The 26,596-nt window shown below is 42.1% G+C and overlaps 1 protein-coding gene across 13 annotated transcripts in view; it reads left to right on the top strand.

Moving 5' to 3' along the window:
* Positions 1–26,596, top strand: part of ARFGEF3 (ARFGEF family member 3) — a 186,356-nt gene that overhangs the window by 133,723 nt on the left and 26,037 nt on the right. For 10 of the 13 annotated variants that reach the window (XM_085024869.1, XM_021087441.2, XM_021087436.2 and 7 more), the window contains 9 exons: positions 1,094–1,239; positions 2,960–3,139; positions 8,933–9,077; positions 10,674–10,796; positions 15,399–15,502; positions 17,429–17,573; positions 20,797–20,925; positions 24,301–24,477; positions 26,035–26,149. In XM_085024869.1, the coding sequence (XP_084880995.1) occupies positions 1,094–1,239; positions 2,960–3,139; positions 8,933–9,077; positions 10,674–10,796; positions 15,399–15,502; positions 17,429–17,573; positions 20,797–20,925; positions 24,301–24,477; positions 26,035–26,149 (1,264 nt within the window). Of the gene's footprint in view, positions 1–1,093; positions 1,240–2,959; positions 3,140–8,932; positions 9,078–10,673; positions 10,797–15,398; positions 15,503–17,428; positions 17,574–20,796; positions 22,375–23,717; positions 24,102–24,300; positions 24,478–26,034; positions 26,150–26,596 lie in introns of those variants that run through there. The other 3 variants (XR_014845343.1, XR_014845341.1, XR_014845342.1) reach the window with 3 other exon arrangements.

Raw genomic sequence — 26,596 nt, 5'->3', positions numbered from 1 at the left:
CTACTAACACCTCCCCCTTGGCGACCACACATCTGTTCTCTATGCCTGTGAATCTGTTTCTGCTTTGTAGATAGGTTCATTTGTGCTACATTTTAGACGCGCCTATAAGTGATTGATATGGTATTTGTCTTTCTCTTTATGACTTCACTTAGTATAAGAATCTCTAGTTGCATAGCTTTTAAAATTAAGGAGATTAAAGACACAAAGGATCAGCGCAATGTCTGATGCAGAGTAAACATTCAGTAAATGTCAGTGGTTTTCTTTACTGTCATTTTGAAGTTTATTTGATGTGGCAAGACTAAGTAGAAAGGCAAGTTCTAGGTGGAAGAGCCTGATCATAGTCAGCATTTTGGAGGTAGGATAGGAGAAGCAAGAGCATGTAAGCAGTAAGGGAGGGAAGAAAACTCAGATGAGAGTGGCAGAGAAAGTAGTAAGAGAACAGAGGAGGCAAGGATTGTACTGAAGCAAGACTGAGCAGCTTAGATCACATGTTACTGGGCAGCAAAGGGGCCTGACCTGCTTGGCAGGGGCTTCAGAGGTGCCATCAAGGCCTGACAAAGTGGATGATGGCTGTGAAAGATAATGGTAACGACAGTAATGCTACAGCTAAGAGCGTGGGGCACATAGTCAGTGCCAAGTCTTGTGTTACATACTTTATGAAGATTATCACATTTCATCCCTGAAGTAACTTTAAGAAGTAGGTACTCTTATCCCCACTTTGAAAACTGGATCTCAGATGTAAATCTCTGGTCCATCATAACCCAGGTACTAAATGATGGAGTCAGAATTTGAGCCCAGGCAGCCTGACTCCCCAGCCCTCCTCCTTAACCACTGCGTCATTCCTCTTATCAGCAAGCATTGCCCACACTGGTTCACAGCTATAGGGAGCAGGAGAGGTAGACCCTGGTTTTGCTGAGTGAACTACCTGGTCTTTCCAGAATCCAGACTCCTTTCCTATCTTGGTGAATTCAAAGCAAATAATCCTGCTAGTCCAAGTATGGCTCTTTGATTTTTGTCCTCTCTCTATGCTTGAACAAGTCAAACTATTTCTGAGTTTGGGCTTTATGGCTATTATGGTCTTGCCTTCCTGTAGGAGAAGTTAAATCCACCCAAGACCGAAAAAGTGCCCTCCACCTGTTTCGCCTCGGGGATGCCATGCTGAGGATCGTGCGGAGCAAGTCAAGGCCCCTGCTCCACGTGATGCGCTGCTGGAGCCTGGTGGCACCGCACCTGGTGGAGGTGAGCGCCTGGGAGGTGGGAGTCCCGGAGGACTCCGGCAGCAGAGCCAGCACTGGAGTCTTCAGTCAATGTGGGGAAAGGGCCCTGTAGTCACAGCACAAGAAGGCTCCCATCACCTGGTCACAAGCTTCAGTGTTCTCTGATTATACCTTACGGCATCTAAAGAATCACCCCAGGAGTTCTCTTGTGGCTCAGCAGCCTAAAGATCTGGTGTTGTCACTGCAGTGGCTCGAGTTTGATCCTGGCTTGGGAATTTTTGCATGCCACAGTGTGGCCAAAAAGCAAAAAAAAAAAAAAAAAAATCACTCCAATGAGCAGCACCATCCTGGTCTCACTCTGACACCCTTTCTTTGCAGTTATATGACTCAGCTCCGTACCTCACACAAAGCTGTTCTTCATGGTTTGGTCTCAGCTTGAGTTTAGAGCTTCATTTTTATATATGGATATAACAATGTCTTTTTTTTCCTGCCAGATACTGTTCTAATGGCTCAGTGTAATCTGGGCAGTGCCCTCTAAGTAGGGGAACCATGTATCCTGGTTTTCCCCTCAGAATTAACTAGGACCCCTTTGACTCTCCAAAGGAAAGCAGTTAAGATGAAAAATTACATAGTAACCCCATCTGAGCATCTCAGAACATGATGCCTGGCTAATTCTAAGTTGATGGGAAAATTTGCTGTGATAACTGTTCTGAATAGCCCTTTAACACTTACCTGGTAGAGCTACGTCATAAAGTATTTTTTGGAAATAAATTTACTAACCTGAGAATGTTCTAATAAGGAAAGTGGGTTAAAAAAAAAACTTAGTTATGGATAAACGGTATATCACTAATCTATTATACTGCAATAAACCACCCCCCAAACCTGGTGACTTAAGACAACAACCATTTATTTAGCTCATGATCCCCTAAATCAGAAAATCTGAGCTGAGCTGGGCAGCTCTGCCAGTCTGGACCAGGCTCAGCTGATCTGAGCTGGCCTTGTGTGTGCACCTGTGGTCAGATGCTGCAAAGACTGGGGCCAACGGGTTCATGATGGTGTTGACAGGAAAGACTGGATAAATGGGCCTCTCTACATGGTGTCTCCTTCTCCAGGAGACTAGCTCTGGCTTGTTCCCAGGACATGCTTAGATTCCAAAGGAAAGCAAGAGGGAAAAGCCCGAGTCAGAATTATCTTTCAGTGCTCTACTTAAAATATTTGCTACCATTCCATTGCCCAAAGCCAGTTACGCCTCTAAACCCAGGGTCAGTGTGGGAGAGGACTACTGAAGGGCATGGATCCAAAGATGTGAGCCAGTTAAAGCTTTATTGGTGTGGCCAGCCCACACCCCTGAGGGACAATTGACTCACCCCATCTTCATGTTTGGGGCACCGCTTATAATGAGACCATGGGCAGTTTCCAGGCTGGCTTCTGGTGTCTTTATAGTCGGCATGTCCTGTACTGCCCAAGAAAACTGTCATGTGACAAGAAAAGAAATTATTAGAAACTCTTCTTTTTCCAGAAACTTCGAAGTAAAATTAGAGTTGTGTCTGATCAGTTGGTTCAACTATGTAAACTGTAATTTAGTGTGCTGTTCATTGATACTTATCCCTTGAAATCTTTTGCTTTAACAGAATCCTTGCTTCCACCTCCCTACAACAAAGTGGGTTAGGAAAACCTTCAGAAGCCAGATTCTTAGCTGCCTGCAGCCCTGATGGTGCTTGACTCTCTCATGAATTTTGCAGGCGGCCTGCCACAAGGAAAGGCATGTGTCTCAGAAGGCGGTTTCCTTCATCCATGATATACTGACGGAGGTTCTCACTGACTGGAACGAGCCACCTCATTTTCACTTTAATGAAGCACTCTTCCGACCTTTTGAGCGGATCATGCAGCTGGAGTTGTGTGATGAGGACGTCCAAGACCAGGTCAGTGTGTCATGGCAGCAGTGTGGCCTGCTTGCTCTATTGAATGCACTGACAGGCACTATTCTATGAGCACTGCGTGTTTCATCTTTCCAATAATCCTATGTGGAATCTGTGACCAAAAAAGGGGTTAAGCAGTTTAGCTAAGGTTGCATGATTAGTGATTGGTGGAACTGGGATTTGAATGAGGTAGTCTGGCTGTACTAGTCTATACCATACGGTCATACCTAACCTATGCTCTCTCGTGCGTGCGCTCTCTCTCTCTCTCTTTTTTTTTTTTTTTAAATCTTTTTTTTAATCTTTTTAGGGCCATGCCCTATGGCATATGGAAGTTCCCAGGCTAGGGGCTGAATCAGAACTATAGATGCTGGCCTACACCACAGCCACAGCAATGCCAGATCTGAGCTTCATCTGCAGTCTACACCACAGCTCATGGCAATGCTAGATCCCCAACCCACCAAGCAAGGCCAGGGATTGAACTCACATCCTTATGGATACTAGTCAAGTTCATTACTGTGGAGCCACAATGGGAACACCCCTAGCCTATGCTCTTAACCACTTGTCATACCGTCTGCTGAGAGACAAATGGTAAAGAAACTAGGTAAAGGAGTTCGCCTGTGGCACAGTGGGGTAAGAATCTGGCATTGTCACTGCAGCAGCTTGGGCCCTGGCCCAAGAATGTCCACATACTGCGGGCATGAGCAAAAAAAAAGAAAAGAAAGAAACTAGCTGGAGGCTCCATATCTATCATGATGGTGAGCTAGGAACACAGATCCTCTGTCTCTGAAATCTACTAAAAATGTTAGATAAGGGTTAAAATTTTTATTTTAAATACACTGACACACTGGCAAGAAAGTAAGAAATACTAAGATGCCCCAAACTAAGTAACAATGGGAAGCTGAAGAAGTAAGCCAAGCTCTAAGACTGGATTCGCCATGAGGGAATTTGCCATCAGGTGAAACTGAATGTCTGCATTCAATCAAAAATAATTGGCTGATTAGGAAATAACCTGTCATGAACACATAAAGAAAAGCAAACAATAAAAATAGACACACACACACCCTCCCTAACTCCCTACCAAGGATCCAGATATTGGAGTGATCAGAGACTGACTTTAAAATAACTGTGCTTATTAAGTTCTGAATTATGTTCAAAAAGATTTAAGACAGAAGGGATTTTGGCTTTGGCAGCATGAGGAAGTTCGTGAATCCTCTCCACAAAAATCAAGTACACAAAAAGAAAAAATTGTCAAAAGCAACCATTTCAGAGCTTTTGAAACTGACCAGGGGCAGACAACAAATTGAGCAGCATCTCTGCTTAAAATAGTTCTTGCCAGAACTTTGATTAAGAACAGTGGGAGCCTGTGACCTTCTTGCCGAAGCCTGAATTTATCACTCTCAAGAATAATAATTTGACCAGTGTGGGACTGACTGGGAAAATGAGCTTTTCTGCTATAAAGGACAGACTTAGTTTGGAGAAGAGCAAAAAGACCATTGGTTTGTCAACTAAAAGTGGTCAATCCTTTAGGAAGTGGACAAGAGAATACTACAGCTTTGCTAGCCTAAGGTTGCAGTGGTGAACCAGTAAGAAATGTAACTGAGTCTCTGGAAACCAGAGATTCATAGAAGGACTAGGAAAGCTCCTCAAGCATCTCTGGCTGACTGAACCATCAGCATATATAGGATAGACCACACAGATCGTATCAGAAAGTAGAAGACCAGAGAGACTAAAGAACTAGCTGAACTTTGAATATTCTCCCCAGCCTGCACACACAGATTGGTTGGCAGAGGGTGAAAGTCTTAAAGACGCAAGGTATTGGAGCAGAATCTGCCCACTTACTCAGCTGACCACTAACCTATTGCAGACATGGGGACACCACTAGAAGGTCAGGCTGAAAAATAATAAAGAAATTGAGCAGACGCATTGGTGCCTCATGCCATAGGAAGAGCAGAGACAGATTCTACAGTATAAGTCCAAGCATCTTAGTTTTTAAAAAATAAACTCAAAAATAAATCAGAATCCAGCATTGCTACAATTTTATATTATCTAAAATGTCCAATGTTTAGAAAAAAGTGAGACTTGCAAAGAAAGAAGAATGATGTATACTCAGGGGACAGACAATAAATAGAAATTGACTTAGAATGAGACCAGATGTTGGATTAGGCTAAAGCCAGGATTATTCAGACCCAAAACGTAGATTTGGAGAGTGAAGACAAACGGACAGCATCTAGAGGAGCTGGTGATCTCTACCAATGATGCCATCATGGTGAAATTACAGTGTTTAGTCAGAGAAATCCAGTGCACATGATGGGAAGATAGTTCTGTTCATTGGGTCTTGGCTCTAGTTTAGGATGTTGGATTAGGGGACAGAGACTTTAAAGAAGCTATTATAAATAGGTTCAAAGAATTAAAGGAGGAGGTCTCATCATGGTGCAGTGGAAACGAATCCAACTAGTATCCATGAGGACGTGTGTTCAATTCCTGGCCTGGCTCAGAGGACCGGGGATCCAGTGTTGCCCTGAGCTGTGGTGTGGGTCACAGTCTCGGCTCGGGTCCTGTGTTGCTGTGGTGTAGGCTGGCAGCTGGAGCTCCAATTCAACCCCTAGCCTGGGAACCTCCATATGCCATAGGTGTGGCCCTAAAAAGCAAAAAAAAAAAAAAAAAAAAAAAAAAAAAAAAGCAGTGCCTCAAAATAAGGAATCTTTTCTTTTTTTGAATTTTTTTAGGGTCGCACCCATGGCATATGGAGATTCCCAGGCTAGGGGTCTAATCAGAGCTGTAGCCACTGGCCTAGGCCAGAGCCACAGCAACTCGGGATCTGAGCCGTATCTGCAACCTACACCACAGCTCACGGTAACGCCGAATCCTTAACCCACTGAGCGAGGCCAGGGATTGAACCTGCAACCTCATGGTTCCTAGTCGAATTAATTAACCACTGAGCCATGACGGGAACTCCAAAATAAGGAATCTAATTAGAGAAATGGAAACTGAAATAAGGCAAATTCTTTAGACTTTAGAGTTGGACAATAACTGAAATGAAAAATCCACTAAATGGGCTTACCAGCAAGATTTGAGAAGGCAGCAGAGAGAATCAGTGTAAGACTGGTTGAACAGCTCAAAAACAATTAACATCACATATCTTATTAGTAGAATAAAGGATTGAAACCCTATGGTCATCGTAATAGACACAGAGAAAACATTTTACCAAATCCAACACCCATTTTTAATGAAACACTTTCAGGAATCAAGGAGTAGAATGGATTTCCCTAATTGGATAAAGGGCATATCTGAGAATCTTACATTAGCATCACATATAAAGGTCAAGGACTGAATGCCTTTTCCCACTAATCAGGAACAAGGCAAAGATTTCCATCTTCAGTTCAATTCAACAATATAACCTTTACTCATTGTACCAAAAATTTAAAGACATCCAGTTTTGAAAAGTGTCTTAGTTCAAGGACAGCATGGTTTTATATATAGAAAATCCTAATGAATTTATTTTTAAAATTACGGAATATTTTAGCAAGGTTACTAAATATAAAAACAACGTATTAAAATCAATTAAGGAGTTCCTGTCATGGCTCAGTGGTTAACAAATCGGACTAGGAAGCATTAATTTTCTGGTTCGATCCCCGGCCTCGCTCAGTGGGTTAAGGATCCGGCATTGCCGTGAGCTGTGGTGTAGGTTGAAGATGCAGCTCAGATCCCGAGTTGCTGTGGCTGTGGAGAAGGCCGGCAGCTACAGCTCCGATTCGACCCCTAACCTGGGAACCTCCATATGCCATGGGTGTGGCCCTAGGAAATACAAAAAAATAAAAATAAAATCAAATTCCTATATCCAAGATGTAAGTTATCAAAAATTGAAATGAAGAGAATAGTTCTATTCACAAGAGCATCAAAAATAAAATATTTAAGAATAAATGTAGCAATAGATGTTAAATATTTGTACACTGAAAGCTACAAAACCTTGCTAAGAAAAAAATAAGGAATATTCAAATAAATTATGAGCTATGTTAATTCATGGATTGAAAGACAGTATTTTTTTAATAGCAGATTTCCCCAAGTTGATGTAGAGATTCAGTGTAATTTCTATCAAAATCCCAGGAGACTTTTTCAAAGGAATTGAAAAGATGATTCTCAAATTGATATGCAAGTGTAAAGGATATAGAATAGAGAAAACACATTTGAGGAAGAAGAACAAGTTTGGAGAATTTATGGCACCTGATTTCAAAACTTCAGTGATCAACACAGTGTGGTGTTTGTGTAGGGGTAGACCTAGAGACCAATGGAACTGAATAGAAGGTATGAAATAAATTCTCGTGTTTATGGTCAATTTTTGACGAGGATGTCATTGCAATTCAGTAAAGGGACAGGAATTACTTTCGCAAATGGTGCTTGAGCATCTGCAATAAAAATGAACTTACACTCTTCCTTTTACCATACGAAAAAGAACTCAAAATGGCTCGTAGGGCTTAAATAAGAGCAAAAACTATAAATATTTCTACAAGAAAGCATAGGAGATAATCTTTGAGTCCTTGGGTCAGACAGAGATTCTTTAGAAATGACACCAACAGGATCATTAAAAAGAAAAAAATTAATGGTTTGGTCTTCATCAAAATTTCAAACTTTTGCTCTTAAAAAGACACCGTTTAAAAATAAAAATTAGGCAGTTCCTGTCGTGGCTTAGCGGAATCAAGTCTGACTAGCATCCATGAGGATGCAGGTTTGATCCCTGGCCTTGCTCAGTGGGTTAAGGATCCAATGTTGTCATGAACTGTGGTGCAGGTCACAGATGTAGTTGCTATGGCTGTGGTGTAGGCCAGTGGCGACAGATCCGATTCCACCCCTAGCCTGGGAACCTCCACATGCCGTAGCTGTGGTGCTAAAAAGAGAAAAAAAAAAAATTGAAAGAGAACCCTGGGGAAGGGGGGAGAAGGACAGACTAGGAGTTTGGGGTTAGTGGATGCAAACTATTACATTTAGAATGGATAAGCAATGAGGTCCTGCTGTATAGCACAGGGAACTATATCCAGTCTCTTGGGATAGACCATGATGGACAATAATGTAAGAAAAAGAATGTATACATATGTATGACTGCGTCACTCTTCTGTACAGCAGAAATTGGCACAACATCGTAAATCAAGTATGATTTTAAAAATTAAAAAATAAATAAGAGGCCTAAAGCTGTGAAAAAAATATTTGCAAAGCATATATCTCAGGAAGCACTTAATCTAGAATGCAGAAAGAAAACAATAATGAGAAGACAAAAACTTTGAGAACAGCAAAATATTTACAAATGGCATATGGAAAGTTGCTTAGCAACATTCATCATTAGTAAAATGCAAACTAACGATGTATGGCTGCTTATTTAGAAGGCTTTTTTTTTTTTTTTTGTCTTTTTGCTATTTCTCTGGGCCACTCCCGCGGCATATGGAGGTTCCCAGGCTAGGGGTCTAATCGGAGCTGCAGCCACTGTCCTACGCCAGAGCCACAGCAACGCGGGATCCGAGCCGCATCTGCAACCTACACCACAGCTCACGGCAACGCCGGATTGTTAACCCACTGAGCAAGGGCAGGGACCGAACCCGCGACCTCATGGTTCCTAGTCGGATTCGCTAACCACTGCGCCACGACGGGAACTCCTAGAAGGCTTTTGAGTTTGTTTAGGTCCTGATTTTTCTCTTTCACTAAAATGAACCCAGAAGTAAGGGAGCAGAGAAGCACATCATTCTGCCCAGAAATGTGCCTGGTTCTTTGAAGAAAAGGGGGTTAAGTGCCACCTCCTTTGCCCTGCAGGTCGTCACGTCCATCGGTGAGCTGGTTGAAGTGTGTTCCATCCAAATCCAGTCAGGATGGAGGCCGTTGTTCAGTGCCCTGGAAACAGTGCACAGCGGGAACAAGTCTGAGGTGAAGGAGTACCTGGTTGGTGACTACTCCATGGGTAAGCCTGGGTGTTGAGTTTGTATCTTGAAACCACTGAATTTGTCTGTTAGTTCCAAATTATAATTACTGCACTTCTAAGCTTGTGGGTGGAGTTTTAAAGATTCTGTTTATAAGATCATGTCATTACCAAAAAGAGGCAGTGTTGGAGTTCCTGCTATGGCACAGTAGGCTAAGGACCTGGTGTTGTCTCTGTGGTGGCTTGGGTTGCTGCTGAGTCACAGGTTCAATCCCCAGCCTGGCACATGTTACTGCTTCCTTTCCAATTTGGGTGCATTTTATTTCATCTCTTGCTCTGGCCAGGGTTTCAGCATTGTGTTAACTAGGAGCAGCGACAGTGAGAGGAATGTATGGTTGATTCTTGTTCTAAAACATTAGTTCTTTATGCCAAGCCTCACACTTTCAAAAGTAGTTGGACAGTAGGGAAGGCTGACATTCGGCTGTGTTTCATCTGCAGGAAATGAGCTTTCGTAGCAGGAATGCAAGTTCTGAGTTCTGCCAACAGGCTGGGAAGCCTGAACATCACCAGGCCCTGCTGTCAATGGACAAAAGGCCAAGAGACATCCATTGTTTCACTTATCCATATCTTTGTTGAGTTCATTCATAAGGCCAAAAAGAAAACTGTTAACCCACTTGCCAGCAAGAAACAGAAATGTATCCAAATGAGGGAGACTGGGTCTTGCTGGAAATGCAGCCACACAGCAGGCCCAGTGACCAGGGCCTGCATTCAGACCTGCATTCAGAGACCCACCATAAGGACTCCTTGGACTCAGCATATACTTATGCCAAGATTTACCCCACAGCTCAGATTTGTTGCATGGCTTACAGCCAAGATTTATCAGGGCATCAGAGTAAGGACAAGCCAGATTATAAGGGGAAAACACAGAATCCCTGAGCAGGCTTCCCTGAGCTCTCACCCGCCCATGAGGGGGTCCCACTGAGCACTCTTCCTCCATCAGGGAAAATGCAGCAATGTGTGTCTGACCACAGGTCTTTGTGCCCAGGGAAGCCTATTAGGGACCCAGCTGAGGGCTGGTCACTTAGGTACCCTCTGCCTAGCACGCACCAAAATCCATACTCCCTAAAAAAAAAGCAGGTGTTCCTATAAAACCATATTGTTTGCACCAACAGTCCAGATCTAGTTAACTATTGCCTGGGAATATTCTGAGCCAATTTCCCAAACTCAAGCCAAGGGCCAATCTTGCAAGCAGGCCTCAAGTCTTCTATGTTAACTCTTTTTAGCAAAGGTATGAATAAATTAGTATGTACCATCAGGGGGGTATCTAAACCTTCCCTCCCCTATAATCATGTGTGCAGGAGAATTCCAGAGGCCCACATGTTTCACTGCCCTAAACATTGCCTCAGTCCTGCATTCAGCTGGCTTTGCACTCATCCCTCTGCCAAGCTCTCTTCATAGCCTTCCTACAGCTCCCCCTGCAGGCAAAGCTGAGAAGGACACCATGGGAGCCAAGCCGAAAGACCCTTACTTTTCTCCAAATAGATCTTTTTTAAGGCTCTGTGGAAGATGTTGGGAGTATGGGTTACCTGAAGGGTAAAGACTTAACTTTTTTAAAAACCTATAATCTTCCCCCCTCAGGAAAAGGCCAGGCTCCGGTGTTTGATGTATTTGAAGCTTTTCTCAATACCGACAACATCCAGGTCTTTGCTAATGCAGCCACTAGTTACATCATGTGCCTTATGAAGTTTGTCAAAGGACTGGGTAAGTAGAGCCCTCCTTTCATACCTCCCGACCTATGGGGACCCTTTCCTGTATGGCTTTGTGAGGACTGGCTGCAGTAGGCAAGCAGGCATCCTGGGATAGAAGTAGATGATGCTGGGCTCTATGCTCAGAGCACCAAGCTTACCGCAGACACAGCTTGGATTCTGTCCAGGGCTGATATTTTTCATTGTGTTCATGGAGTAGTTTTTCACAAAGAATATTTTCAAGGTATATTTTAGTTTACTCCATCTTCTTTTTGAATCTTAAAATATTCAATATCATATTTAGTCATTGCCTTTAGGCAGGAAACTGCTATCCTGTGTCACATAGTCAGCAACCTGAGTTTGAATTCCCAGCTCTTAGGCAAAAATTAAGGCCACCTCCCAGACCTTACTGATGATAAGATGTATTTTGAAAGTATACCTGTCACTCTTCTTTGAGGCCTCGTGTGTCTCAGGAACTACCTAGCTGGTTTTAGGCTTGGTTTAGGAATCCTTTAACACAGGAGAGTCCTGGGGTACATCATGGCCCACTGGGGCAGATGTTTGTATAGCACAGGTTATCTGGGCTGAAATGAAGGGAGTGGCAATAGTTAAGCCAAAAGTTTAAAAGGAACTCAAGTTTTGAGAGTTTCACCCTGAAATGCTCTGCGATCTGGAAGCTTGAGGACCTTTTAAATAGAGAAAACAGAGGTTTATAATATTCTTTTGTATTCTTGCTAAATAACTGACAATTTCTTTGTAAAAGAAAAACTGGACACAGTGAAGTTAGGTGACTTTACTCATGTTCCCCTTATGTTGGAGCAGGAATAAAACACAAGTTTCAAGATGGAGGCTGGAGACCACAGGTCTGATTCTAAACCATCCATGTTATTTTCTGTTATTCTATCTGCCCTGGGAAATAGAGGGCTGAGCTGAGGGGTAACCATGGAAACCCCTTACTTATCAAATTTACATACTAGTCTTCAGAGGAACATTTCTTTTGAAAGATGGAATAAGATTTTATTCTTTTTAATCTCTGTTCCACAGCAAAATAATTTAGTATCTTAATCATAAGAATACCTTAAAGGAAGTTCCCCTTTGAGGCTCAGTGAGTTAAGAACCCGACATAGGCTCTCTGAAGATGTGGGTTTGATCCTTGGCTTGTTCAGTGGATTAAGGATCCGGCGTTGCTGTGGCTGTGATGTAGGCCAGCAGCTGTAGCTTCAATTCGACCCCCAGCCTGGAAACTTCCATATCCCACGGGTGTAGCTGTAAAAAAGAAAAAGAGTAACTTAAAGTATGAATCTCTACATTAGATCGTAAAAAAAAAAAGAAAGAAAAAAATCCAGTCCTTTGGAGTTCCCCTGTGGCACAGTGGGTTTAGGACCTGGCACTGTCAGCACAGTGTCTTGGGTCACTGCTCTGGCACAGGTCTGATCCCTGGAAGTTCCATATGTTACAGAAATGGCAAAAAAAAAAAAAAAATTCAGTCCTTGTTTAGAAAAAGACTCTTCCACTGTGTTTCTCCTTTACTCTCTCAACTACTACCTCACTCACAACTGTTCTGACACCAGATGTGTGGGGCTTATGCCACACCGAGCAGCTCTCTGTGACAGCAGCTCCGTGTCCTACTAGTCAGTTCAGTGCCGGCACTAACCAGAGTTAGCGCAGACCCCACAGGTTAAGATGGGCCCCCTTTCTAATACCAATTACAAGTAGTAGGTTCCCATGACACCCCCACTCCTTGGATTCAATTGTTAGAACAGCTCACAGAACTCAGGGAAATGCTTACATGTACAATAATAGGTGATGATAAAGAATCCAGATGAACAGCCAAAGTGATACATAGCATGAGGTCGAGGGAGTGCCAAACCCAGGAATCTTTGTCCCCATTGAGTTGGGTACCCCCTCCTCCCAGCATGTAATCGTGTTCACTAACCCAGAAGATCTCCACACACTGTACTTTGGGGATTTTTTTTTTTACAGAGGCTTCATCCTGTAGGTATGATCAATCACTGACTCAGTTTCCAGCCCCTCTCCTCTTCCTGAAACACAGGGGGGGACAGTGCTGAAACTCCCGAACCTCTTATGGCATGACTAGCCCCCATCCAGCTCACCAAGCGTTGCCTCATTAGAGCAAAAAGACCATTGCCCAGGAAATGGCCAGAGTTTTAGGAACGGAGTTGAAGACCAAATATCGGAACAAAAGATGCCCCTAATATTCTTATCACTTAGGAAATTACAGGGGTTTTAGGAGCCCTGTGCCAGGACTAGGGGCAGAGAGCAAAATATGATTTTCTATTATTTCCCTGTCTTATGTTTTATTTAAGCACCATTATGATTGGTACCCTATTGTTCAGTGCCTGCTGTGTGGGCGTAGTAGCCTGTCTGCACTGTGAGGTACACAGATAAATAAAACATGTTTCCTGCCCAAGAGAGGCTCTCAGCCTCTTCTGGAAAACAGACATAAATCAAGAATCCCAATTCAGTAAGATGAATGCTTTCTTAGAGGCTAGTAAAAAAAAAAGAAAAGAAAAGAAAAAAGAAAAAGCCATTTAAGCTGAAATGAATAGGCAGCTGAGATGGGGTGTTTGGGAGTGGGGGCCCATCCAGACTTCAAAAGGGAGGTGACATTTGAATTTTGTGGGGGAAGCTTTAGGTTTACTTTTCTAAGAGTAGGGTGCATTGGAGGGACCCACCAAGGAGAGTTACTGGCTGATGAGTTGGAAAGAAAAGAAGGGGCCAGGCTGTGAAGGGCCCTGCATGCCACATCAGGGAATCTAGAATGTGTGGGGAAGGTTTGTAAGCTAAAGAGTGGTGCGTCAGATGTGACATCAGAAACAACTCTGGCAGGCTCGTGTCCCTGCAGGTGAGGACAAGAGGCTGCCATCAGGGACCAGTGCTGCGGTAGTTTGGGGGAGAGCGGAGAGGATGGAACTTGAGCCATTGTAGAGGTGGGATTGATCGGGCTTGCACTGCTCTGATGCGGGCCCTGGGAGAGGAGAAGATGCCCCACCTCTCAAGTTTCATACCAGGATCGAGGTCACCCAGACTTAGGCTACCGAAAAGGACTGGAGGAGAGGAAAAAGTAGTGAATTCTATCTTTGGACCTTTGGACATGTTAAGTCACTGTGAAATATCCAGGTGGAGATGCTTAGCAGTATCTTAAAAATGTTAAAATTTGAGATTTTATCTTGCAGAGAGAGTTGCCGAATTACCAGGGCACAGTTGAGGATATTTAAAACAGATTCTATTTTTTCTGTGTATTATAAGGTGGAGTTATTTTTATGTGGCTTGGTGTGGACAGGAACACCGGAGCCCCAAGGATAGCCTCACTGGCTGTGTCCTGCTGGCTCCAGGGGGCACCATGTGCCCAGCCTTTGATGTGGAACACAGCAGGCTCAGTAAAAAACTTGGGCACCCTTACTGTGATGAACAGGATAGGAAATGGATGTATTTTTTCATTCCCAGCTGGTGGTTTCAACATGAATTTGAACTGCTCAGTGTTTTTATGGTGGAAAGTATATTCATCTAAACCAGGGGTTGGCAAACTATGGCCCACAAGCCGATGACCACCCACTCATAGTTTTCATACATAAAGTTTTATTGAAACACAGCCATCGTCCTTTGTCTATGGCTGTTTTTGTGCTACAATGACAACATTGAGAAGTTGCAACACAGGGAGTGTGACCTGCAAAGCCTAAAATAGTTACCATCGGGCCCTATATTATAAAAGTTTGCCAGACCCTGATCTAAAACATAACAAATGGTTATCTTTTATCTTCTTTTCTAAGGAGAAGCATGCCTCTTTGTCTTCTAAATTTTAACTAATGCCTAGTAATTATGTCTGTTTACCCACAAGGGAGGATGCAAGTTGCTACAATTGTAGACAGAAACAATCACAGTACTGTGAGGTGATTTTATTAAAAGTGTAGAAGTAGGTTCTTTACATGAGAAGAAAAATGATACTTCTCAACTACTATTCACCTATAGACTGTCTAGATGCCCTCTACAGATCTGTTAAATTACTAGGTATATACCCAAAAAGTGGAAGTCACTTCAGTTCAATGTCAGTAGTCTGCATTCTCAAACCCCAGATGTTTCAGATCTTCCAGAGCCTTCACTTTATCATCACTGCTTAGTGCTGAGCCCTGGCCGCAAAGGAGGTCCTTTTCCATAAAGAGGGAAGCTAGTTTTTCACTCCCACCGAGCACATGGCTGGTCTCCAGGGTCTTCCTCTGCCATCAAAGCTTCATAAGTCAGGCCATCAACAGCAGAGCCCAGGACAGTGAGTCACAATGAATTGCCCAGGGATAAAAATACCATCCACCCACTGAAAGTATGGTGGTAGGATATGGAAAACGTATTCATTATTTAGTGAAACAGGAAGTTACCAAACAGTATTTTCAATAAGATAAGATGTATAGTCTGATCCCAACTGGATTTAGCATGTATATGTGTGGGGGGAAATTCGAAGGGGTTTTCCTCCGGGTTGTACAATTTGGAGTCATGTTTCTTTTCTACCTTAGTGGACATTTGGAGAACTGATGGCTATGACTAAGTGGGTCTTCTGTTCTAAGGGGATAAACAAGGGAACTTTTGTCTCTGTCTCCCCCACCAGGGGAGGTGGACTGCAAAGAGATTGGAGACTGTGTCCCAGGACCAGGAGCCACGTCCCCAGACCTGTGCCTCCCCGCCCTGGATTATCTCAGGCGCTGTTCTCAGGTACCCAGACCCCGACACCGCCCCCCCCCCGAAGATGCTTGTAAAACATGCACAGATGTCTTTTGCTGAAACCCAAGAGAAATACTTCCTGCTGTCTCTGAGGAGGTTGGGGCTTAGGTTTGGAGTATAAAGTTGGGTCCCCCACCCCCTTCTACAAAGCAGAGAAAGTAGTAAAAATGTTCTAGAACACACAATTGGATTTTGAGACCCCTGATACCTCTTGTTTATATTCCAATGCACAAGCTACCATAATTTCGGTATTGTGTGAGACTAAAAGGTCATGCGCAATCTTCCTACTGGTACCAAAACGTGGACAGTGGGCTGCACACAGCGAAGAGACAAAAAACAAGTAAAAAGGGTGTATGTAGGGAGTTCCTGTTGTGGCGCAGCAGAAACAAATCCGACTAGTATCCATGAGGACACGGATTTCATCCCTGGCCCCGATCAGTGGGTTGGGGATTTGGCATTGCCATGAGCTGTGGTGTAGGCAGCAGATGCAGCTTGGATCCCATGTTGCTGTGGTTGTGGTGCAGGCCGGCAGCTGTAACTCTTGATTCAACCCCTAGCCTGGGAACTTCCATATACCACGGGTGCAGCCCTAAAAAGACAACAACAAAAAGGTCTAGTGAAGAAATCCAATGAAACATCACCTGTCAATGTCAACAGTGACCTTCCTTGTGCTACATCCAGTGACTCTGTCCTTATCCGTGTCACATGGCAGAGGAACAAGATGGTGCACCCTCCTCAAAGCCCTTTCTCCTCTAGGCTTCAGTGACACCCATTCTCCTTAGCTTCCCCCTGTCTTCTAAGGCTGTTTTCCTGGGCCTCCTCTTGTCTGTCTGTAGCCACTCCCTCAGTGACCGTGGTGATAGCATTAAGCCCCACAGCTTTGGAAAGGATGCATGGCCCTGACTTCCTCCTGCAGCAGCCTCCACAAGGCCTGACCCCCTCCCTTTCCAGCCTCAGATCCTTCCCTCTTACTCTCTGTCCCTCAGACACACCTACCTGTTGCTGTTCCAGGCTGTTGCTGTTCCTCCCGCCTGGCGTTTTCTCTCCTTACGTCTCTGTCTGACTCCTCCTCCTCCAGATCCCATCTGAAACATCACCTCCTCAGAGAGACCAGGGCTTGGGTATCTACCAGCTCCCAGCCAACTTGCCCCACCCACCCAGGTCACTCTTACTTAGGACCACCTGTCTAATTTTTCCTGTAACATTTATGTCAGAAATGTTATTCATTATTTGCGAAAGGAGTGTGTCTATAAAAGGCACAGGACAGGATTTTTGTCTGTCTCACGCACAGCTGTTTCCCTAGTTTCTAAAATAGTGCACAGGGCACAGCAGGCGCAATTCTAATCCATGAAGATACAAGGCTCCTTGGGAGTTTGTCCCAGTAAGATCCCGGGGAGATGAGGCTGTAGCAGTGAGATGGGCGTAAAGAGCCCAGGGCAGCCTGTTGGCTCTGCTTCTCACACCTTCGTTTCACCCACCCTGCCCTCGGCGTTGAGTCGGGGAAGGGGAATTAGAGTCTGCTGTCTCATTTGCCTACAGATCTTTTCTTAACAATCCCCATAATGCACCTTCCCCCATAGGCAAAATTCCTTGACATTTCATGGTTCCCTTTTCAGGCTGATAAAAGTTTCTAAAACTCCTCTGCAATTGTGATGCTGAAAAAGTAGCCCCTGAGTCTTCTCCCCCTACCTTCCCATTACCGTTGAAAGCTGTTCCATCTGCTTCATGGGTTAAATACTTCTTAGGAGCTGCCTTTTGAATCCACGTCATGACCAAGTTTAAAACTTTCATACAGTGGGAGCTTTTCTGGCTTTTCTCTTTACCTTCTCTTACTGGCCTACAGTTTTATTGTTATTGAATACTCAGAGTGAAGCTTTTTCCAATACATAATTGCAATTTGGTATTTTCTTTATTTAGCTACTAGCCAAAATCTACAAAATGCCCTTGAAGCCAATATTCCTTAGTGGACGACTTGCTAGTTTGCCCCGAAGACTTCAGGAGCAGTCTGCGAGCAGTGAGGATGGAATGGAATCAGTCCTGTCTGATTTTGATGATGACACTGGTAAGTTAATTGATTGGGCTAAACCATGTTATTTGCTATGTGTGTATGCCCAGAAGCCTAAGCCATGAATTAAGCACATATAGGCCATGAGTGATCATCCATTTATGTTGTAATCATTTATAATTCTTACAGAACAAGCCTACCTGAAGTTTCTGTGGACTCTCCAAAAACATTTTACAATTGGTGTCTCTAAACTCATCTTTTTTTAGATGGATGCCTCCATCTAAAACCAGTGTGGTTTTGAAGATTCCACTAAATATAGTTTCTAACTTTGAATTTTCTTGAATTTAGCAAATTAGATTGTGGTTGCGTTTGGTGCCTTGGTACTTAAATTGGCTGGTAATTGTCTTTAATACCCTCTAGGAAACACAATCATTATATAATTACTTCCTGCAGGACTATTTGGTTAGAGACTGGGGAAATTAAGCCCTTACTGAAGAGAGAACCTGTTTGTGACTAGTGAAAACTGAAGCCTCATTAAAAAAATGCATTTAAAGAACATGTTTCAGGTTACTTCCTGTGTAATTTCCTGTGGATTCAAGTTCAATCTAGTAACTTTTGATAATTTTCAGATGGACTAAATCATGTTCATGTTTGCTATCTTCTGATTCAGACAACCCTGTCCTACTTCTAGACCTAGAAATGGAACTTATATCCTTAAAGCTGGGCAGAGGTGTTGCAAACCCTTGCAAAAGGACTTTGGGGTTAAGGATTTTTAACATGTTTTTTTTTGTTTGTTTTTAATTATTCTATTTTATTTTTCTGATACAAATTCATTTATGAAGATAGCTAGACAGTTTCCAGTTTTCTGTAGGGATTATAAGCAATAAAACCTTACTAATTCAGACTGGTTGCTAGGAAAAACTGTAGATAAGAATAAGTATCTAATGTAGAGAACAATTAAATACTAGAAATTGGCTAGATGTTGCCTAATAGAGGTTTCATTTTAATGATTAGATAAGAATAATTTTACTTAGCATCTTAAATCCCTAATCCAGATAATTATAAGCAGAAGCTAATGCTGCTTAAATATATAATATAGTCTTTAAAACAGTTGTAAACAGGAGTTCCCTGTTGTGGCACAGTGGAAATGAATCTGACCAGGAACCACAAGGTTGCCGATTCAATCCCTGGCCTCCCTCAGCAGGTCAAGGATCTGTCATTGCCATGAGCTGTAGTGTAGGTTGCAGACGTGGCTCAGATCCTGCATTGCTATGGCTCTGGTGTAGGCCGGCAGCCGGAGCTCTGATTCAACCCCTAGCCTGAGAACCTCCACATGCTGCAGGTGTGGCCCTAAAAAGACAGAAAAAAACAAAACAAAAAAACAAAAAACAGTTGTAAACAGCTTGTATATGTAAGAGTGAGCATTGCCTTCCCGTTTGCGCAAATCACTAATCTATTTTTTTTTTTTTTTTGTAGGCAGCCTATGTCTCATGTGTAGAGTTTAAGCAAGCATCTAAGGTTTCCCACAATATAAATTCACTAAGCGCTTTCAAGTTACATGTGAAACACAGCTAGATCAGAGAAAAGAATACAAGCAAAAGCTTTAAGTTAGTATTAAAAATTGCTTCTCACCATTAATATACTTAGATATTCCTCTGGTTTCCAAAGCCAAATAACTACTTTTCCACTTCTATGGAAATTTCAAACATAACATAAAACTAGACATAATGATATAATGACCCTTTATGTACCCATCACCCAGCTTCAACTATTATTAACTTATGGCCAATCTCCTACATGTCTACACACATGGACGTGCACACATGTACCCTTGCTCTCCCGGTCTCCCTCTCCCCCTCCCCACTTCCTCCTTTCCATATTATTTTAAAGCAACTCCTAGACATTGTAGCATTTCATCTGTAAAGGCTTCAGTAGGTGTTCTTTGAAGACAACAAATATAACCATGATGTTCTTGTCACACCCCCCAAAATTAATAATCTGTAATAATATCAAATATTCATTGTGTTAAATGTCCCCATTTTCTTATAAATATCAGTTGATTTTCAGGATTCATGTAAGATCTACACTACAGGCTTGGCTGCTCTCTCGCAAGTCCTTTTCAATCGATGGATTTTCTTCTCCAATTCTTTTACTCCTTTGCAGTTTACTTGTTAAAGAAATTGTCGTGTAGAGTTTTCCATTTGGCTGTTAATTGGTTGCACCCCCTATAGTGCTATGTAACATGTTTTTCTGTCCTCGCATTTTCTGAAAATTAGCTTTTCTACACTTGTTTATATTTTGAGGTTCCTGAGGATTTCTTTCACCTAGTTTTACTATATTTCTTGTCTATGACTTTGGTTATGCCTCCTATTAATGGAGCTATTCAAAACTGAGAAGGTAGGTTTTTTAATGGTAGTATTTTAAAACTGCCGTCTTCTGATATAGTTTTCTTTTGTAAGAAAACTCGAGATATTTAAATTAAAATGTAGTGTGGGCTATTTTGTGTATTCCCCTCTAGATACTTTTGTACCTCCACAAACAAAATATGGTATATACATACAATGGAATATAATTCATCCATGAAAAGTAATGAAGTTATGACACATGCTACAACATGGATGTACCTTGAAAACACTGTGCGAAGTGAAATAGACCAGACACAAAAAGACAAATGCTTTTATGAGTCTGCTTATATGAAATATCTAGAATAGGCAAATTGATAGACAGAAAATAGAAGTTATCAGGGGCTGGAGTGAGGGGAGAATGCAGAGCTGTTGCTTAACAAAATTTCTATTGGAGGCAATTAAAATGTTTTGAACATTGATGATAATGATGGTTGCACAACATTGTGTATGTAATTAATACCACTGAATTACACATATAAAAATGGTTAAACTGATAATCTTATTTATAATAAAATAATAAAATGTAATATAATTAAATAATTTTAAAGGTGATGGAACAAAAAGGATATTATTACTTTGCTACCATCAACTCCCAAGAAAGCTAACAATTATTTCATATAGTGGAATATACATACCCTATCATCTTCTTCCTGAAGGAAAATAAGGAAGAAATTTAAACAGTTTTTTTTCCCTTTGACTCTGTCAGACTGTGTCAATCATAATTTGTCCATGCTTATAGGCACCGAGGGCTGTCTTACATCTATATAGCACTTACTGGTTTATAGAAGTCTTTTACATACAGTGTTTCGTTTGATCTTGCGATGGGTCTGTGTTATGTTTGAGTGAATTTCACAGAGGTGTGATTTGGTCTCTAGGTCTGATAGAAGTCTGGATCATCCTACTGGAGCAGCTAACGGCAGCTGTGTCCAACTGTCCACGCCAGCACCAACCACCAACCTTGGATTTACTCTTCGAGCTGTTGAGAGATGTTACCAAAACACCTGGTAAATATTTCTATGTCTATCTTTTAGGGGAGTTGTTGTGCATAGAAATTTTTTCAAGAAGGTATTGCTGTGAGTGTATACCTGTTGCAGGGCTATAACCCTGGACCACATAATAGATGCTTGATACATGTTGGTTGAAGTTTACAACATGACCTCGTATTGTTTACCGGTTTCTCGCCAGTCCATTTATAAATAATGGGTGGTGGCCAGTTAGTTAAATGTGTAGAACCCCAGAGTATTCAGTCCAAGGCTGTGGTATCAATGTCTCCTTGAGCCAATAGACTTTGTTCTGTTCCATGGTGGATCTCACATCTCTTTGCCCCGGGGCTGTCAGCAGGGCTCACTAAGTCTACCACTGTCATGAACCAACCGCTTAGAGGTAGAGATAGTATTAAGACAGCAACATCTTGTGGGTTCCTGTTGTGGCTCAGTGGAAATGAACCCAAGTAGTATCCATGAGGATGCAGCTTTGATCCCTGGCACCACTCAGTGGCTAAGGATCCAAGAGCTGAGATGTATGGGTCACAGACGCAACTCGGACCTGGCGTTGCTGTGGCTGTGGCATAGGCTGGCAGCTGCAGCTCTGATTCAAACCCTAGCACAGGAACTTCCATATGCTGCACCTGCAGCCCTGAAAAGAAAAAGAAAAAAGAGTAACGTCTTAAGGCTCATGGGTGATTAGATTTGGGGAAAGACATTTAATGATTTCTCTGATCCTACAGGGGAAAGATGGCCCTTAGGAATTTATTTCTTTTTCTGAATTAATCAAGGTTAGCATTCACACTTAACTCATCCAAATTTTCCCAAGATCAAAGAAATTTTCACTCATGCAAATTTTTCCAAGATCAAAGAAATTTTCACTCACCCAAATTTTCCCAAGATCACAGAAATGTTTTATAGAAGTTTTAGTTTTCACTAACAGAATCAGAACCACAAATGAAACCACTAGTTAATTCCATAGTAATAAAAGGAGTTTTGTATTCAGCATAAACTGATGAAGACTTGGTGATACTGTTTTAAGATCCACAGCAAAATTTATTTTAGAATTTTTTTCAGGAAAACCATTATAGTTACTTCTACACATTAAAAAATTAAAGGCTTTCTAAGAATAAGCAGGTATTTTATAGAATATATTATATGCCACTTTTTCTAAATCTCTCTTACTAGTCATTACCATTTTCTGCTACTAAGTGTGTATGAACAGCATTTAGCCCAATAATTCTACTCCTAGAAATTTGTCAAAGGAAATGAATGGTAATGAAGATAAAAATCTAAATACAATGATGTTTGCTGAAGCATACTGAATACCAAAAAAATTATGAACACCCTAAATGGGTTAAGTAAATTATGGTAAAAACATGTAAATATTCTATAGGCATTAAAATGAATATTTGTGAATAATATTTAATGACATGAATAATTTGTTTGTTTGTATGTCTTTTTAGGGCTGCACCCACAGCATATGGAGGTTCCCAGGCGAGGGGTCTAATCGGATCTGTAGCCGCCGGCCACAGCCACAGCCACGTGGGATCCGAGACACGTATGTGACTCACACCACAGCTCACAGCAACGCCAGATCCTTAACCCACCAAGCAAGGCCAGGGATTGAACCCGCAACCTCTTGGTTCCTAGTCAGATTCGTTAACCACTGCGCCATGACGGGAACTCCATGAATAATTGTTTATAAGGCATTTTGTTAAAAATACATAGTGTAGAGTAAAATCTCAACTTGATGAGCATTTATAAATATACGCACACTCTTATATATATTCAAAAAGTACTAGAAGGAAATACATTAAAGTATTGTTTTCTTCTTTGTGTTCTCATGTGTTTTCTGTGTTTATTATTAAAAGGATATCTTGCTTTCATAATCAGAATTTTTTTAATCTATCCACATTTCCACATAGATTTTTATTATGCCATTGTTCATAAAGCAAAATACAGAAGCTCCTTAAATGCCCATCAGTAAGGGAATGGGTAAGTAAATGAATGCATATACAGTTTGAATTGTTTGGAACAGTAAGTGGTAATAAAAATGAAGAGTATCTAAATGTGCTGGCACAGAATGATTTTTAACACATACTGTTAAGGGAAAAAAATCAACATGCAGACCAAGGTTTACGTTAACCTATTTATAAACAGTAATAACAAGCAATTAAAACTATATTTGTCTATGTTTCATATAAATATATGTACTTACAGTCTTACATTCTAAAGGATCTTTTCTTTTTGGCTTTTTAGGGCTACCCTGCAGCATATGGAAGCTCCCAGGCTACGGGCTGAATCAGAGCTACGGCTTCCTGTCTACCCTACACCCACAGCAACACTGAGATCTAAGCTGCGTCTGCAACCTAAACCATAGCTCATGGCAACGATGACTCCTCAACCCAGGGAGGAGCAAGGCCAGGGATCGAACCTGAATCCTCATGGATACTAGTCAGATTCATTTCCACTGCACCATAAGGGGAACTCCCTAAAGGGTGTTTTCTTATATGCATATATGTATCTGTATGTTTATATCTGGCGACTAAGAAATTGATCAAGTGATACTTTAGCTTTATCAGTACTATTTGAATCTTCAGTGGGTATATTTATATTATAGCTTGCATAATTAAAATCATGCAGAGGAGTTCCCATCGTGGCACAGTGGTTAACGCATCCGACTAGGAACCATGAGGTTGCGGGTTCAATCCCTGGCCTTGCTCAGCGGGTTAAGGATCTGGCGTTGCTGTGAGCTGTGGTGTAGGTTGCTGACGAGGCTCAGATCCCGAGTTGCTGTGACTGGGGTGTAGGCTGGCGGCTACAGCTCCGATTAGACCCCTAGCCTGTGAACTTCCATATGCCCCGGGAGCGGCCCTAGAAATGGCAAAAAGACAAAAAAAAAAAAAAAAAAAAAAAAAAAAGAGCTTTTGGAGTTCCCGTCGTGGCGCAGTGGTTAACGAATCCGACTAGGAACCATGAGGTTGCGGGTTCGGTCCCTGCCCTTGCTCAGTGGGTTAAGGATCCGGCGTTGCCGTGAGCTGTGGTGTAGGTCGAAGACGCGGCTCGGATCCCGCGTTGCTGTGGCTCTGGTGTAGGCCGGTGGCTACAGCTCCGATTCCACCCCCAGCCTGGGAACCTCCATATGCCGTGGGAGTCGGCCCAAGAAATAGCGAAAAGACAAAAAAAAAATAAAATCATGCAGAAACAAAAAAGAAAAATGTCACCAAAGACCATACATTCCCCAATCGGTGATAAATTCTTTCCTTACTCTTCTCAGAAAATGGGGAGCTCCTTCGAAAGAGATGGGCAGTGCCCAGTGACGGCAGAGAGCTTCCTTTTTGTTGCAGGAGAGGTGCTGAGATCCCAGTTCTAATGCTGACTTTCCTTTTTCAGGACCAGGATTTGGTATCTATGCAGTTGTACACCTTCTCCTTCCTGTGATGTCCCTTTGGCTCCGCCGAAGCCATAAAGACCATTCTTACTGGGACGTGGCCTCTGCTAACTTCAAGCACGCCATTGGTCTGTCCTGTGAGCTGGTGGTGGAGCACATTCAGAGCTTTATCCACTCAGGTATCTATGGTAACAGAGCAGCTGCATGCTGAGTGATTCTTTAGTGGACAGCATCATTGCCTAAAAGTGCTTAGTAAATACCTAATGCAAGTACCAGGGCATGATTTTTGTCCTGGGAATTATTCAAATAGAATTACAGGGTCAGTATCAGCCTTCTAATAGCAGCTTGTCAGAAAAAAAATTAGAACCCATATGTCCGCTACAAAATTATCAATACTTACAGCACATGCGTGCCTAAAAATAAAACACCTAGTAAGGTCTAGGGTATCTATGCATCAGAAGAGGGGAGGCAAGTTCAAGTATATAATAAATTTAAAAAGGAAAAATACCCCTATAGCTTAGGGATGAAGGAGGGGGTGTAGCCCATTGTATGCTGCCTCTGGGGAGGCTAAATTGAGGGTGTAGGGTTTTAGAAAAGGCTCAAATTATGGACAAGAAGTTATTTAACAGATTAAGGCTGAAGAGAGGGGTCTTAATGTCTGCGCACTTTGCAAAAGATTTGCAAGTGTAGGGTGGATAGTCTGTTGAAGGCAGCAGATGGAGAGGGACCTGGAGGTGAAATATGTCAGCCGTGGTACTGGGGTAGAGCAACATTTGTGAAATATAGATTCCTGTTCATGATTCTTTCCATGGGGAGATTGGAAATTTGAGAGCAGAAGTCTTGCTGCTAGCCCTAGAGGTTATAAAGGGAAAGGTTAAAGAAACTAATGAAACTAATGAAAATTTGACCTCAAGGGAGAGTTAAAAAGCAAAGATAAGAAATGGGGTCTCACTAAGCTTAGTAAGGACCGTTTGCCCTGCAACAAACACACCAATTGAGAAAGAAATGTATGTTTCCACATGCAAGTGCAGACACCACCCCTAGGGGGAGACGTTCCCTTCCGGGTCAGGGTTTTACACAACCTGGGACCATTGAGGATGCTCCTGAGAACTGGTTCTGTGGTATCACAAGGACTTTGTGAAAAAGAATACTAATGTATCCCTTGAATTGAACAGAATGTGATTTTTGGAGGACTTATTTTCTTTACTCTGGGGACAGTATACAGACTGAAGCCCCAATGAAAGTGTTTGAGAAGTAGCAGTACTAGAAGATTTTTTGTTTACTAAGAGCATTTAATTCAAATTCATTGAACTGTCAGCAGTCAGGAAAGTTAGTTTTATCTTTTTTTAAGAATTAAAATTTTGTACTAGCTAGTATTCAAATTATATAATATTATATATTCTATTCTGCTTCAGTAGATGAATTACATACTTTGAAAAGTGGACATTAACACATAAAAGTAAGCCATGCATTTCATCTTGATATATCTAGAAATAAAGGAAACAAGCTAAAATTAGGTAAAATCCAAGAAAATTTTCATTGTAATGGGTGTTTTATTCAGGGTATTTTATTTTGTTGTTGTTGTTACAGGCATTTCCCCCAATGTCCTCTTCCTTTTCCCCAGATACTTATATATATTTTTCTGTCACTCTGACTTTCCTCTTTTGCTGTACATGCCATTTCAGCCATTCCTTTGCAATACAGTTGAGTGCAGTCTCACTCTGTTTTCCCTGCAGACATCAGGTATGAGGGCATGATCAACACCATGCTGAAGGAACTCTTTGAGTTGCTGGTGGCGTGTGTGGCCAAGCCCACAGAAACCATCTCCCGAGTGGGTTGCTCATGTATTAGGTGAGAAAAAGCTTCCCTGGCTCTCTACACAACTGAAGTTTTTATTATGAGAGCCAAGGGAATTAAATTCTTTTGCAGTAGCCATCCACTTTTTGTAAATAAAAATGACTGTGTTCCTAATTCTTCATTTCACTCCATCAGCAAATACTTTGTTTTTATTGAAATTTAGTTCATTTACAGTTGTGTTGGTTTGTGGTGTACATACTGCAAGATATTAAAAATAGTTCCCTAGGAGTTGCCGTGGTGGCGCAGTGGTTAACGAATCAGACTAGGAACCATGACGTTGAGGGTTTGATCCCTGGCCTTGCCCAGTGGGTTAAGGATCCGGTGTTGCTGTGAGCTGTGCCGTAGGTTGCAGACACGGCTCAGATCCCGCATTGCTGTGGCTCTGGCGTAGGCCAGTGACTACAGCTCTGATTCGACCCCTAGCCTGGGAACCTCCATATG

This window comes from Sus scrofa, chromosome 1 (genome assembly GCF_054392235.1).
Source record: "Sus scrofa isolate SSC_HxYL_T2T_F1_AM1 chromosome 1, Sscrofa_HxYL_maternal_Yorkshire_Landrace_v2.0, whole genome shotgun sequence".
NCBI lineage: Eukaryota > Metazoa > Chordata > Mammalia > Artiodactyla > Suidae > Sus > Sus scrofa.
This window is presented reverse-complemented; position numbering and strand designations above follow the sequence as displayed.